The sequence below is a fragment of the Diplodia seriata genome (assembly GCF_021436955.1).
Source record: "Diplodia seriata strain FDS-637 chromosome Unknown scaffold_3, whole genome shotgun sequence".
Classification (NCBI taxonomy): Eukaryota; Fungi; Ascomycota; class Dothideomycetes; order Botryosphaeriales; family Botryosphaeriaceae; genus Diplodia; species Diplodia seriata.
In genome coordinates this window covers 774,438-789,568 of record NW_027117310.1, presented here as the reverse complement: position 1 = coordinate 789,568, position 15,131 = coordinate 774,438, and the positions used below count along the sequence as shown (strand labels likewise).

The window sequence follows — 15,131 nt, the reverse complement described above, 5'->3', positions numbered from 1 at the left end:
TGGTAGCGAAGTGGCAGTGGCAGTGCCAAAGGTGGGAAAGTTGGCAGGCGGTGCTGGCGCGGGATTGGTGCAGCCCAGCCTGCGGGAGCGGGGAGAAGCAGAAGGGAACGAAAGAGCGGATGCAGCAGCAGCGGCGGCCTGGGAATTGCCCAGTAGTCTTGTTGCCCTAATGCACCGCACCGCCGGCACAGGCGTTCCTGATGACTGATGCTGTTGGTGAGGCAAATCAACCTCCGCAGGACCCACGCGCCTGCGCACCCACCACAGCGTTGCCAAGGTCGCTGTGCATCCAAATCAAAGTTGCTGTGGTTGCCGCCGCTTGCAGCCACCACTGTCTCTCCCACGCGCCCTCGCACAAAGTCCCACGGCGGCGCGCCGGCAGCCCACGCGGCTCAAAGCCGCTCCCCAACCGCGCCCCAGCGCGCGCGTATGGCGCCGCGCACAGCCGGGGTACCTGGCCCGTCCCCTGCAATCTGAGAAACATCCGAGATTTGCTGCCCGCCGTGGATGCCGCGCATGGGCCTTCCGTGCTGCACTGCGCGCCTGGATCTCAGTCCGCCTGGCGACCCCTTTCTGCTGCCTCATCATGTGCCAACTGCCGCTCTGCATCATCTGCGGCTCCAGTCCTTCGTCATGATGCTCGGGAAATAATCAAAATCCGACCAACCGCGGTGCATGCTGCTCGCCCAGCGCCGCGATTCCACTTTACTGCCTCCCGGCAATGGGACCGAAAGCCCAGGCCTCCATCGCCCCCGTCAGGCTGCTGACAGTGGCTCACGCCTCGTGCTTCGTTCTCGCGCTGGTCCAAAAAGCTTGACGCCCTCGATCTATTGGTCTCCGCGCCACGACATTGGCTAGCCAATCCCGCCCACTGCATGTCCATCTGGACGGCCGCTACCGCACGCCTTTGGCCGGACGACCTGCCTGATGCGATGCAGTAGCATGACCGACTTCATAGCACCCCGGCACCCAATTACTTGCACCGGATTGCGTGCTGCACAGTGATTGTATTATTCCGCCCCCAGGGCGACTTCTGTCCGGATCCGCGGGGCCTGTCGTCGGCAAGCCAGCGCAGAGGTTCGCCGAGACCATCACTGTGCCGTCTTAAGCACCACTGTGCCGTCTTAAGCACCTCTGTGCCGCCTTAAGCACCTCTGACGCGTCCCCCGTTAAGTCGCATGTTCAATAAGGCGCCAGCGAGCGCAGTGTGTCTTGGGAAACAGCCTCCGCTTGATGTATTGTTGATTTTCCCTGTCTTCCGGCTTCCGGACTCTCAACCGCCCGACTATCTTCATCTACGCTGAATCATGTCGCAGCGACTTAGGAGATGCTGGACTTTTCCCCCTTTCGGCTACACATAGCTTACTACTTCATGACGGCCTTGAATCAGGAGTCCGATGTAGATGGGGGTCTGGTAAGAGTGATCAGAGCCGCTCGGCGGGCACGCCATGCGGCTCGTGTGCTGCGCATCATGGACGCCTTTAGGCTAGTGTTTCGCGTGTGCACGGCTAATTCAATTGGTAAAACATGCATTTGGTATCAGAACTTTTCTCCATTTTTTGGACCAGTCTCTCTTTATGAGCGGTCCAATCCGTAGATCGGAGACTGCTTGCTACGCCGTCATGAAGAATCGTGTCCGAGACTCCGACCATCAACCTACCATCCCTTTCGTCCTCATTCGTGGAACCCTCCCTCTCGGGAGATCGCTTACTGGCGAGCCAGGGCGTAGGCGCGGCGGCGGTCACGCTCCTCAGCGATGGAGAGCTGTTATGTCTGTCAGCAAATACTTGCCAGCGCGATTCGAAAATGTCCAAACATACCTTGACACCCTTGCCCTTGGGCAGGCTGATCCAGGGCTTCTCACGGCCGATGATGAAGACGTTGCTCTCACGGGTGGCGAACTCGTTGTCAACAGCATCCTTGATGTGGACAATGTTGAAACCACCATCGTGACGCTCACGGTGAGTGATGACACCAACACGACCCATGTTACGACCACCGGTAGCCATGGCAATGACACCAGTGTCGAACTTGATGAAGTCGGCGATCTTGCCGGTGGCAAGGTCGATCTTGACGGTGTCGTTGACCTTGATGAGCGGGTCGGGGTAGCGGATGCTAATCACACGCTGTCAGTATACCCAAATGTATTGAGACCTACCAGACATCGCCCAAACTTGGTCCAACGTCTGATGGATGCGGAGCACTCACGTTCTCGCATCGTGCGTAACCAAGAAGGGGATACCGCCCTTGCCAAGCTGGACGCGCCTGACCTTGCCAAGCTTGTACTCAGCCTCCTCCGCAGTGATGCGGTGGACAGTGAAGCGGCCCTTGGTGTCGTAGACGAGACGGAAGTTCTCGCCAGTCTTCTCGATGGAGATGACGTCCATGAAGCCGGCGGGGTAGGTGACGTCGGTGCGGACCTTGCCGTCGACCTTGATGAGACGCTGCATCATGATGGCCTTGGTCTCGCGGCCGTTGAGAGCGTACTTCAAACGGTTACGGATGAAGACGATGAGGGGCATGCAGTCGCGAAGCTTGTGGGGACCGGGCGACGCCTTGGGGGCGTAGGTACCGGACAGCTTGTCCAGGAGCCAGTGCGAGGGCGCGCTGAGGCGCTGCTGGTGCTTCTTACTGTGGGAGCAAACATGTTAGAACTTTCTGCGTCTGTACGTTCGCCATGCTTGACTCGGCCAATCCGCTCAGTCCTGCCTCCGCTCGAAGAATGCGATATAGCCGTAGTCGCCGAGTGTGTGGCGTCGAATGGCTGCGTTTTGAAAAATGCGTACGCTCCGGGTGCGGGTTTGACGAAGTCGCAAGTTTCAAAATGGTGGTCGCGTCTCAATCAATCGAGCAGAGGCAGTCGCGGCGGCAGTCGTAGGTCGGCATGATCGTGGGTGCTGACTTACGGTCCACGGCCCATTTTTGCGGTTTAGAGAATCCCGGATGGTAAGAAGGGGAGGTTGTCGTCGGTCGTCGTCGCAGGTCGGAGACTTCAAGACACGAAAAGCGAAGTTGATTTTCGCTTGTTGGTGCGCTGACTAAGTTGGCGTGCCGACAATGCGCCGAGCGGAAGTCTGGCCTGAGGCAGCACTCGCCGCCGCAGATCCCCGGTTGCCTCTGGTAACGCCCGGCGAGTGGACAACGCAGCTAGAAACAATCCCGTCGCAAGCTCACCCGTTCTCCACACCATCCTACAGCCCACTGCCACCGCCCCGCGCGGACTCGCATCTCACCATGGACCCCCGGGACACTTTGGCGGCCGAGGTCGAGCGGGTTGTATCGGCGCCCTATGCTGTTTCTCTCAAGGTAAGCATCCTTGTACGCCTATGCTGCTGCCAAGCGCCGCCCGCTCTTGCATTCCCGCCGACCCTGCAGACAACCGTTGATGATTAACCCTGAGCCCTGCAGAGATTACATGACATTCTCGTCGAATGCGAACCTTCAATCGTGCAAGCATGGGCAGACACATGCGCATGTCAGCTTGCGCCTCTAGGAAGATGTATAAGAAAAGCCTTCGATACGTGGGAATACACGCTTGAGATATTTGAACGCCTTGGTAAATTCCGCATACCCTTTCTTGCGCAAAACCTATCCCAGGCCTAACCGTCTCCCACAGTGCTGGCTCGACCCTTCAGAGATGCATTTCTAGCGCAATATCCGTCCATGCTGGATGCCTTTCTCCTGAAGGCTATAGTGCCCGAGGGGTCTTCCGCAGTCATTCGCGCTTGCGTTGCCATGCTCTCCGAACCACTTCCACCCTCTGTCCCCTTACCATTTACGGCCCAGGAGTTCTTTATGAGATTATTTGATGAAGCCGTCAAATCTACCGATGAACAGCACGTGAGCACGATTCACAAGCTGCTGGATGGAGCCTGCCGAGACCTGCTAGGAATTCTTCCCGGGGACCGAGTCGAATACATCGAGGAAAAAGGCTACGAGCTGCTCAAAAGCTCTGCTGCAAATCCAAACCAAGCGCCCAACGAGGATTGGCACCGACTTCAAATTCTGTCCTTAGGCTTAATGGGCATTCTGGCCCAGACATGTGAGCCTCAGTTCGACGCAGTCGTTCCAATGGACTTGGCCGTTGATAATGTACCATTGGCGGCCCCGCAAAGAGTTAACTCTGTGAAACATCTGGAAGAGATTCCTAGAATGTTCCAAACGAAGGGAGCGCGGGCGACTATGCGCCTCACCGTCATGGTAGCTATTGGTATACTCGGTACAAATGCGAGGGAACTGGGTGATGACATGGCCCGATACCTCAAAATTGTCGCTGAGGTCTTATCCATTATGCCATCTAGCGTCAGACAGAAGTTTCTCGATGAGGATGCGAAGTTTGTCAGTAAGCTCGTCGAGAAGGTTCAAAAGGCCGGGGATCATCCAGGGGTTCAACTTCAAGGTCTCCTCTCCATTGCGCTTCTCCATGAGGGTCGACCTCTGCCAGAATCAGTTGTCTCCGCATATACAAGGGCCCTTCTTGCGGCCAGGAATCTGCCGGGGAGCTGTCGCGCATTCGCTGATGCGGCAAGAGTTTCTCTTCCACTCTTCGCAGCGCAATTGAATGAAGACTTTGTGAGGGAGTTCCTGTGCTGCTCCATTGAGGCCACCAGACAGCCAACCTCGCGGGTTGGCGAGCTACAATGGCTGTGCCTACTAGGGAAGCATCTAGGCGATGTTGCTCAAGAGACCCCCACTGTCCGGCGCTACATCCTGTTGACGTTGTCATCGGACCGGTTCCAAAGCCATTTGCAGGGGCTCTTGTCACTGTCTGTTGATAACACGGGCAGCCATGGGGGTGAAAATGGATCATGCAGATGTCATGCTTTGGCATCTTCCACGGCATTGGGGTTGGAAACATGCTCGCTCCTTCTTCGTACAGCCATCATGGCACAGGCTGATGAGATTGGCATGCATACCCGGGTTGGACTTGATCTCCTCCAGAAGCAACAAGACTTAGCTTCATCCAGAACGCCCGTTTGTGAATATTCGCGGCCAAACCAGGAAACCACGCCACAGCTTTCTCTCTTACAAGAAAGGTGTACACCCCATTCGCAGTCGGATAGCCGTGATTGGAGAAAACGTCTTGCAAGAGAAGTCGAAGTTCAGGAGCGGCAGAGGCTTGAAATAATTGAGCGAAGGATGGGCGAAGTCTGTCGGGACTTAGAGGCGAGGTGCGAGCAGGTCGAAGAACCTCTTCGGCTGGAACAGCAAAAGGCACAGGAGTTGGAAGACGAATTGCGGAGATTGAAGGCACAGCATGGCGAGCTTGCTGCTCATGCCTCGAATCTGGAAAACCGTGAAGTCGACCGCGAATTCTTCATTCAGGGACTCGAAGCCGAGAAGGTCCAAGCCGAACAGGACTGTCAGCGCGCCAGCGATGTCAATGATGATCTCATCAAGAGGACAGAGGACCTTCAGCACAAGCTCGACGATGCGAATCAAACGGCCGAGACAACTCTGAATTCCGCACGGCAAGACTACGACCGTATGAAGTCAGAATTGCGTGCTCTTCTGACGAAAGAGGAGACTAGGAATGAGGAGCAAACAGCAATCCTGGATCGAATGAAAGCTCACATCACTAGCTTGGAAGATGATCTAGACTCTACTCAAGCGCACCTGGAACAGGAACAGAAGGTCAGCGAAGATCTTAGAGCAACCCTTGATGATGCGTTACAGCACATTGAGGAACAAAAGACTGCAAAGCTCCAGGCTCAAGCTGAGGTCAGCGATTTGCTTGAGAAGGAGGCGGCATACATCGACCAGCTTCGTCATGCGCAGGCAGCGCTCATTGAATCTCGGGGCACTTCTGCAGAACTGAAGGCGGAGCATGACGCCCTGTTGAAGTCTCTCACAGCCGAGATCGAGTCTATGCGCAAGCAGGCTGACTTGGACCTGCACAGGGTGATTGAAGAGGTAAGATTCACATGTTTGCATTTAGACAACTATTCTGATTTGTTTACAGGCTTCCAACGAGCGCGAAGCCATGGATTCGCATCTTCAGTTGGCAAAGGAAGAAATCGACTGCCTCATAGGCGATAAGGAAGGCCTCTCTACAGAGTTGCAGGCCAGAGAGACACGAATTGGAAAATTGCAGCGGAAGATTGAAAAAACAATCGAAGCACGCAACGTTGCAGAAGCTAGGTTAGCGGAGCTGGAGTCTTGGAGAAACAACATTCTGAGTGTTATGGGTGCCCCGACCGGAGGTATGCTTGGGAATGCCACAATCCCGCATAGGCATCCGGACTCCCGTCCGGGCCCTACCTCTCCCCCAAATATCAACAGGCGTCGAACTTTTGCAGAGCTCGAAGGCAACTTGGACAATGGCTTGGACGAAGATCCCGACCGCACGGAGAGCGAACGAACTCAGTCGCCGGGAGAGCGGCAGGACACAGAACGCAGCGTCAGTGCCAGCCCTACGCCGAAGCGCGCAAAGGTTCAGCGTCAGCAGCCTTTCAAACTACCGATGCTCAAGCAAGCGACATCGACGTCAGGGGACGCCAAACGCCATTCGACGAGATTTTCCGAGAGTCGCAGGATGTCAACAGCGGCGAGAAAGCCCCTGGGTGACGTTTCTGCCGAACGGGGCAACCTTTCGCCCGTGAGAAAATCCGTAGGCGGAGCCAAGAACGTGAACCTCGAAGGTGTCGCACAGTCAAGCGCTAGGAGTGCTAAGCAAGCGTCGCAGTTTGGCGGCTCGTTTGATGTTTCAGATTTCTTGGAGGGCACGCCTTTCACGCCGTCTGGACGGCGCCAACAACCTTTTGAGAGTTTTGGGAGCGAGGACACGACTGTGGACGTCTGAAAGCAGTGCTTTGTGCCACTTTGGTGTTTGCTTCAGACAGTTGGACCTTGGATTGCTGTGTAGAGCTTGGAAGTCCAGGAGTTTGGAGAATACCCGGGGAGTCAGGATGAACCACCGAGGAATAAAGAACATTATTCTTACCTGGTCAGTGTCTCTGGGGCATTTCATTCATGGCCGGAAAGGTCGCGAAAAATGTGAAAGAAGTGAGGTTGAGTATCGGTGATGGGGGTGGATAGGCATCAAGGACCCAGCAAACGGGCATGCGGATACCTGCATTGCACACAAGTGATAACCAGGATTCTCTGACCGCTCGTCTTGCACTCTCTTATATCAAACTTCTTCTTTTTCTCGTCATAGTTTTGTCTTTTCAATCTTGTCTTCTGTAAACATTTCTCAATTTGCCCGTCTACTCGCCCGACTCCAAGAAAGGTGGCTGCAGATATTTCGGATCCACGTGCGGGTCCCTCATACTTCGCGTGTGATTGCCTTCCAGCACATGCCCGCAGCGCAGTGAGCACGGGATCGCCAGCTTGCGCATCTGAAGGTAGTCAGCTGCGGTTGCGAGAAGGTAAATGCAATCCCAGGCCTGGGCGACGGCGCGCTTGGGGTCCTTCCTTCCCCATGGAGCAACCATGACGCGTCGCGCTTGGGCCGCCCACCTTCCGACCACCCCAGCTGACCCCAAGAATATCTAGACAGCTCTGCCCTCCAGCTCGACCAAGGCAAGCCCGACAGCAAGGCGCTGCGCCAGCCCCCCAACAATCGGAGCACGCGCCGCACGAGACGCAAGGCTCAAGCCCAGCAGCTGACAGACGATGCAACCACGCGGTAGCTCTAGGGGCCGCGCACCTGCGCGCGGCGGGCCACCTGGCCAGCGGCGCGGAAACAGCTCTAATTCTTACTCATCTGACAATTCCTCCAACCGCAACTTTCGCCGTCAGCCCAGTGCACCTGGCAACTCTCCCGTTCCAAGCAACTCCCGGACCCATCAGCGCACCGGCTCTGGCTTCATGATGCAGCGTGGCGCTCCTCCACCGCCATACTCGGCGTTGCCGGTGGCTCCCCTTCCGACAAGCGTCCCTCCGCACTTGCGGCCCCAATCGCGCAAAGTCATGCAGGATGACGAGTGGAAGAAATGGCCAAACTTGAAGATGAAGGTCCACAACCTGCCTTCCGATGTCGCTACCCTGGACATTTACAACCTCTTCAAGAGCGAGGGAACGATCTGCAAGATTGATATTGTGTTGGAGTCGCGTGGAAAGGTGGCCTGGGTGCTTTTCAGCCCGCCGCCGCGCAGGAGTTTCTGGGAAGACCAGTGGTCTCTGCCAGGCAAGCAGCCAAGGGCCAGCATTCGTCTCAGAGTCGAGGCTCGTGGCCCGGAGCAATATCCCCGGAAGATCAGCCCAGCGAACCCCAACAAGTCTTATCCCGAGACAATGGTAAGTTGTACTTGCCTCTCTTTGTAAGATGCGCCGCTTGATTCTAACAGAAGCACAGACGATCTCCGCAAAGTCAATCGACTTCGGATTCATGTACAGCGAGTCGGCTATGATGACCATGCAGAATGCTTCCGAGATTCCTCCTTACAACGTCTCAGTCACTCTTAATTTGAGGTGGACCAAACTCATTGTCCAGTTCCCACTGAACATGTTCAACGAGGAGAAGAACTTCCATGTCACTCAGCAGTTCCGCTTTGAGATCCCCATTCAGCGCCTGAGCCGAGTCCACGAGGCAAGAGAAGGTGACAGGCGCGTTCTGATCATTCCTTCGGATTGCGTTCCCAGCTTCTCTCGCAAAATCGAGCATATTGAATCGACCCATAATGCCGGCGAATCTTTTTGGACCGACTCAAAGACATGGTATCGTCAGGTTGATATCACGCATCTTCGCGCGCCATTGAAGACGGCTTCAATCACGCTGAGAAAGAAAAATCCGGTCATCGACATTGGCCGCTGGACCACATACAAAATCGAGTTCGATGCATCCTCGACGGACCTTGAGTTGTATGATGAGATACTAAGCGCCTTGACTGACTGGAACGTCATCATTGTTGGAGATACGCCGATTACGCTGTTGGAGAGGGAACAGCCGATCATGTGGGACATAATCGATGCCTCCAAGTCTCCTTCTCCGTTTCTTAATGCCAGCCCTCGTGAGCTTCGCCCGGAACCGATCCGCCTTGACTTTGAACTTCGGTATCAGCTCGAGGCCTGCCTCTCCAATAACATCCTCAACGAGCATAACATTACCAGGGATTTTTTGCAAAGCCTTGCCAGGATGAACCCGAAGACGGCCAAAGCCTATCTTGAGGTGGCAATGGAGAAGAAGAAGCGTTTCTACGAACCTCTGGACATACTCAGGTTGCCGCTTGGCAAGAAGGGAATGCCGAAAGAGATACCTGCCCATTGTACCTGGTCGCACGCTGCCACCGTCACTCCATCGACCATCATGATCTCCTCTCCATCCATGGAAATCTCAAACCGTGTCATCCGCGACTACATCCAGTTCAGTGACCGCTTCTTGCGTGTCAAGTTCACAGATGAGAAGTACGAGGGCAGACTTGGAAACAGGAATGGCGACAGAGACGTGGAGCTACTCACTCGTGTCTGGCGTACGTTGAGGAACGGAATCACAGTCGGTGATCGCCATTACGAGTTCCTTGCTTTCGGAAACTCCCAGTTCCGTGAGAACGGCGCCTATTTCTTCTCGTCTGTGGAGGATGAACTCGATGAAGAAGACAATCTGACTGCATCATACATCCGCGAATGCATGGGCGACTTCAGCCAAATCAAGGAGGTTGCTCGCTATGCCTCACGCATGGGACAGTGTTTTTCTACGACCAGGGCAGTCACGAGCGTCCAGGCACTCATCGAAGGAGCCGAAGATGTCACGCGCAATGGCTACACTTTCACAGACGGCGTCGGCAAGATCTCGCAGCTTCTAGCACAGCAAGTCGCGGAGGAATTCGGCCATCCCAATCCAATTGAAGACACTCCCTCTGTATTCCAGTTCCGACTTGGAGGCTGCAAAGGTGTTCTTGCGGTTTCGCCAGAGCTCGACGGGCATCGGATTGTTGTAAGAAGGTCTCAGGAGAAGTTCCCGGCCGCCAATGATGGCCTTGAGGTCATCAAGTGGTCTCAGTATGCGACAGCCACCCTCAATCGCCAACTTATTGTTGTACTCGATGCCCTTGGAGTCCCCGAACACATATTCATGAACAAGCTTCGGGACCAGCTGTCAGGCCTTACCAGTGCCATGACCTCAGAAGATGTTGCACTTCGTTTTCTACAGAGGTCGGTCGATCCCCTTCAGACCACACTAATACTAGCCGGTATGATTATGGACGGTTTCATGGGTGTCAAGGAGCCTTTCTTGATGTCGGTCCTGCATGTGTGGAGGGCTTGGAGTATCAAGAACCTGAAAGAAAAGGCAAAGCTTTTCATTGGCGATGGGGCCTTTTTGCTCGGATGTGTCGATGAGACCGCTTCTCTCCGTGGCCATTTCTACTCGGACCAGGACAAGATCAATTTGGAGAGGGGCTTGATGCTGGGGGCCTTGCCGGAGATATTTGTCCAGATTTCGGATCCAGACCATGAGGGGCGCTACAAGGTCGTTGAGGGCGTTTGTCTAATCGCACGTAACCCATCGCTTCATCCCGGAGACATTCGAGTCGTTCACGCGGTCGACAAGCCGCAGCTGCGCCACTTGAAAAACGTCATTGTGTTCCCGCAGACCGGCGACCGAGACATTCCCAACATGTGCTCCGGAGGCGATTTGGATGGAGATGATTACCTGGTCGTCTGGGACGAAGAGCTTATCCCGGAAATCATCAACCATGCACCCATGGACTTCACTCCTCCCGGCAAACAGATCGTGGATGAGGTTACTATGCACGACATCGCGAGGTTCTTTGTCGAGTATATCAAGAACGATAGTCTCGGACAAATTGCAAATTCGCATCTGGCTACGGCTGATTTCGAGGACGAGGGTGTTCGGAGCGACAAGTGCCTTGAACTGGCGCAGCTCCATTCTATTGCTGTCGACTATCCCAAATCCGGCGTGCCTGCGATAATGTCAAAAGATAACAGGCCAAGGAAGTACCCACACTTCATGGAGAAACCTCGAGAGAGGTCCTACATCTCGCGCAGAGTTTTGGGAAAGCTTTATGATGCCGTCGAAGAGGCGAAGTTCAAGCCCAGCTACGACTTACCTTTCGATAGCCGCATTCTTAATGCGTACAAGATCGAGCCTGAAGTGCTTGCCAGAGCTGAAAGTGTCAAGGAACTGTATGACACTGCTATGCGCAGACTGATGGCCCAGCACGATGTCGATACGGAATTCGAGGCGTGGTCTACATTTATCCTGAAACACAACGACAAGATTCGGGATTACTCTTTGCAAGAAGAGTTTGGTCGCGTATGGGAAGCCTTGAGAGAGCGGTTCCAGAAGCTCTGCTATGAAGAGGCCGCCGGAGGCTACAAAGGTGATGCCTACGGCCCGGACGTGAAAAAGGCGAGAGCAGCACTTCAGGAGGAGGGCCGAATCTTCAAGAACCTTGGCCCTTTCATCGCTGCCATGTACACGGTTACAGCCCAGCAGATGCAGCGTGCCGTTGAAATCACCCGCCAGACTAAGGTCGTCGGCGGCCGCAGCGTACCCGTCATGAAGATGACACCAGAGAACATGCCACTCATGAGCTTTCCATGGATCTTCGCCCGCGAGCTTGGCATCATTGCGACCGGTGCCAAAGGCAGACCAGAAGGCTTTTCGGTTCAGCACGCGATTCCGACGAAGAAGCAAGCCGGAAAACAGAAGCCCAAGATGGACATTTCTACCCAAGGTGGCTGGACCAAAGAGGACGAACTGTTCGTGGATGGAGGTGCCGTCATCAGACAAGGCGAACTGATCAACTTGTTCGGCGATGGAGACAAATCTGGCCATGACAAGCAACCTGCGCACGTCGCTCACGGCAAGGATACCTTAAAGGACGTGTCCAACATGCCGACGGAGCCGACCTCTTCTTCCATGATGGAACTTATGACGCAGCTGGAGGGTCTGAATTTCTCTTCAGATGCCAGCAAGCCGAAAGAAGAGGCTTCTAAGCCGGCAGAGCTTCCAGCAGCGAGCAAGGGCAAGATTGTGGAGAAGGATGAGGATGAGGATGAGGATGATGACGATGACGATGACGATGACGATGACGACCCCGACGGTCTATACACTGACGACGGCCCGTACCCACCTGAATCGTACAAGTCTCCGTACTTCTGGGCTAACGTCGTTCACTCAGGCCCCTCGAATGATCGCATACCTCCTACTGTCCAGCCTTCTAAGCCCAGCAACCCATCCCCTCAGATTGTCATCTCCTCCGTTTCCGGTTCAGACAAGAATACGGACAAGACCACCGAAGAGCTCTTCGCTCACACGCCATCTTCCTCAGTGTCATCTTTTTACCCTTCTCCATACGTTCCTCCGCACCTGTGGAATCGCCCCCCTCTTCCGCTGCCGAGGAGCTACTCGCACGCAGCCACACCCGCTTCGCTCATGGGGCTGCCGACAACAAAATTGGACGGGGATAATGACAATGAGAACAAGCCCGAGAGCGACGGTGAGCTACTTGTCGGCGTCGAGGAGGAGACGGAGGTCGATACCAGGAGGGTCTTAGGACGTGGAGGAAGGAGTTCGTCGACACTGGCCGGGAGCGAGTCGCCGAGCGTGCGGAGTGTGGCGGAGTTGGTGATGCTGGGGCGAATGGAGAGGGAACTCGAGGAGGAGAGTGTGGCGGGCTCTTCAAGGTCTCACGAGACTGGCCCCAAGACGAGGGAGGGAGAGGTCGGCCGTGGTGATATGGCCGAGACGAGTGTGGAGGATGACAAAAAGACAATCCGTGCGGTGGAAGAAAGCGAAGTTGACAGCGAGGAGGTCGTCATTCCGAAGAAGACCAAGGGAAAGAAGATTCAGGATATGCTGAAGAAATTCTCTTGAGGGGACTGGACATGCGGAGGTTTGATGGATTGGATGGGTGATGGATTTCAGGTGGGATCCTCAATGCTGGATTGCCTTGATATTCTCTTCAGGCGTAATCGAGGAGGGCAACAGGACAGGAGACCGGATCGGTAACTGACTGTGCTGTCTACGACAAGCGACCCACTCCTCCAGCCTGCTTTGTCTATTTTTCTTGACTGTTTTTGTTTATCTGTAAGCGTTTGGCGACTAGTAGAATTTCCTTGGCTAAAGGTGTCTCGGAAGGAAACCGAGATACATGGAAAAAGGGGAGAAAAGCGATGAAAGAGTAGCTGGGCTCTATGCCCATATAAACAGTGCTAATTTATGTATTACTGTACGCGAGAATCTCCATTCAAGACTTGTGGTACTATTTTTAAGGACGTTTCTTAATGATCACATGCTTTTGGTCGACGTATTACGTACGATTAAGTTTCGGCGAGATCAGTTGACTGTAGTGAACCGGGGTATAGAGAATACATGCACGCATGGCGTGAGTTGGAGGAGGGGTGCAGTTCAAATTGACTTTTGGTGGGGCAGCCTCGCTTCTTCAGGTGGGGACGACCTAGCAATAAGAATGCGTCACTTCCCTCACTGCTTCTCTCGACAACCATTCACCCTCCATCACTCAAGAACAACCACCGACATAATGCTCATTGAGGAATCTCACAAGGATGTGCCCACCAAGGCTGGTGGTGACATGCGTGAGCATTGACCCTCCCAGACGTATGGTTGAGACCCCGCGTGCTGATCAGTCTCAGGCATCTTCTTCTTCCACCCCAAGATTGATGGATACCCCAAGGCCAAGTTCCCCGGTGTCGTTGTCTTCAGCGAGATCTATCAGGGTAGGTAACATCCTTTTCGACATCGTCAAACTCAATTGATTTTTTCCTTTTCATCCATCCGCGCCTTCCGAAGTCATCTTCTCATGCACCTGCCAGTATTTCTTCGCCTGTTTTATCTCATTGCTCCATGTTTGCTGCCATGCTATACCGGCACCACTAGGCATGAAATTTCATTCTGTCTGCTCTTTATTTCCCTCTCGTTTCCTCGCACCCAAAACTTTCAATCCCTCCCCACCCTTCCTCCAAGACTGAACACACACCTCTAACACACACCCGCACCTCCCCAGTGACGGGCCCGGTCCAGCGCTTCGCCCGCCAGATCGCCAGCCACGGCTACATCGCCGCGGCCGTGTCGTCGTACCACGAGTTCACGGGCCCGGAGCCGCTCGCGTACGACGGGCCGGGCACGGACAAGGGCAACGAGCTGAAGATCACCAAGGAGGTGGCGGCGTACGACGAGGACGCGCGGCTGGCCGTGGACGCGCTGCTGGCGCTGCCGACGTGCAGCGGGCGCATCGGCGCCACGGGCATGTGCCTCGGCGGCCACCTCGCCTTCCGCGCCGCCTTCGACGCCCGCGTCAGCGCCGCCGTCTGCTACTTCGCCACCGACATCCACAGCGGCACCCTCGGCAAGGGCAAGAGCGACGACAGCCTCAAGCGCGTCAAGGACATCAAGGGCGAGTTGATCATGGTCAGTAGTAACTAAACCTACCTCTTGTCCTCTCCTCTCCCCTCCCTCCCCCGTCATCGCATCGCCCCCTGCCTGCAGATGTAATATATATATATATATATATACTCACTGCAACGATACGGATACAAAGATCTTCGGCAAGCGCGACACCCACGTCCCGCCCGCCGGCCGCGACCTGATCCGCAAGACGCTGCACGACGCCGGCGTGGCCTTCTCCTTCTTCGAGCCCGCCTGGGCCCAGCACGCCTTCATCCGCGACGAGCTGTCCAAGGGCCGCTACGACCCCGCCCTGTCCGGCATCTGCTTCCAGATGCTACTCGAGCTCTTCAACCGCACCCTGCGCTCCGACCTCGGCCCGCGCGACGGCGCCGTCGGCGAGCCCGAGGACGTGTGCTGAAGCGGGAGAGAAAGGAAAGAAAAAAGAACGAAAATAGGACGGGAGTGGTAGTACATGTGAGGACGGACGTGTGTGAATTACCAGTCTCCCTAAAGCGCCAATCATTTATATTTCCCCATAATTTTGTCAAAGCATAACTTTTCGAAGATTTGGAGAACAACAAAAATACATGAAATGCCTATGCTCATCTACGTCTATCGTCTCTCAGGCGCGAAAGTGATCCAAAGAAAAGACACCAAGCCAGAAGCGGTGCAAGCTTCAAAGTCGAATGTCTGATGACAGTGATGATTATTTTCCGCCCAATCTAAACCGCTAAAACGCCCCGAAGACCTCTTGCGTGTGTCGTCAACCAGGAAGCTGGTGTGGGTGTCCCGTCATTTAACCACACGCATGCTT

General features: G+C 54.9%; 4 protein-coding genes across 4 annotated transcripts; 3 read left to right on the top strand and 1 right to left on the bottom strand.

Annotated features, from left to right (window-relative positions):
* Positions 1–1,707: 1,707 nt before the first annotated feature.
* RPS4 (40S ribosomal protein eS4) lies at positions 1,708–2,920 on the bottom strand (the record flags this gene model as incomplete). The annotated part of the gene is made up of 4 exons (XM_066774453.1): positions 1,708–1,764; positions 1,821–2,115; positions 2,209–2,631; positions 2,907–2,920. The coding sequence occupies 4 exons, from the start codon at positions 2,918–2,920 to the stop codon at positions 1,708–1,710; spliced, it is 789 nt and encodes a 262-aa protein (XP_066634572.1).
* Positions 2,921–4,789: 1,869 nt separating this feature from the next.
* On the top strand, positions 4,790–6,802 carry SLS55_002972 (uncharacterized protein; the record flags this gene model as incomplete). Its single annotated transcript, XM_066774452.1, has 4 exons — positions 4,790–4,795; positions 5,056–5,913; positions 5,963–6,203; positions 6,300–6,802. 4 exons carry the CDS (start codon positions 4,790–4,792, stop codon positions 6,800–6,802), a joined length of 1,608 nt encoding a protein of 535 aa, XP_066634571.1.
* Positions 6,803–7,914: 1,112 nt separating this feature from the next.
* On the top strand, positions 7,915–12,784 carry SLS55_002971 (uncharacterized protein; the record flags this gene model as incomplete). The annotated part of the gene is made up of 2 exons (XM_066774451.1): positions 7,915–8,241; positions 8,300–12,784. The coding sequence occupies 2 exons, from the start codon at positions 7,915–7,917 to the stop codon at positions 12,782–12,784; spliced, it is 4,812 nt and encodes a 1,603-aa protein (XP_066634570.1).
* Positions 12,785–13,451: 667 nt separating this feature from the next.
* SLS55_002970 (uncharacterized protein) lies at positions 13,452–14,735 on the top strand (the record flags this gene model as incomplete). Its single annotated transcript, XM_066774450.1, has 4 exons — positions 13,452–13,506; positions 13,564–13,647; positions 13,935–14,338; positions 14,469–14,735. 4 exons carry the CDS (start codon positions 13,452–13,454, stop codon positions 14,733–14,735), a joined length of 810 nt encoding a protein of 269 aa, XP_066634569.1.
* Positions 14,736–15,131: the final 396 nt, after the last annotated feature.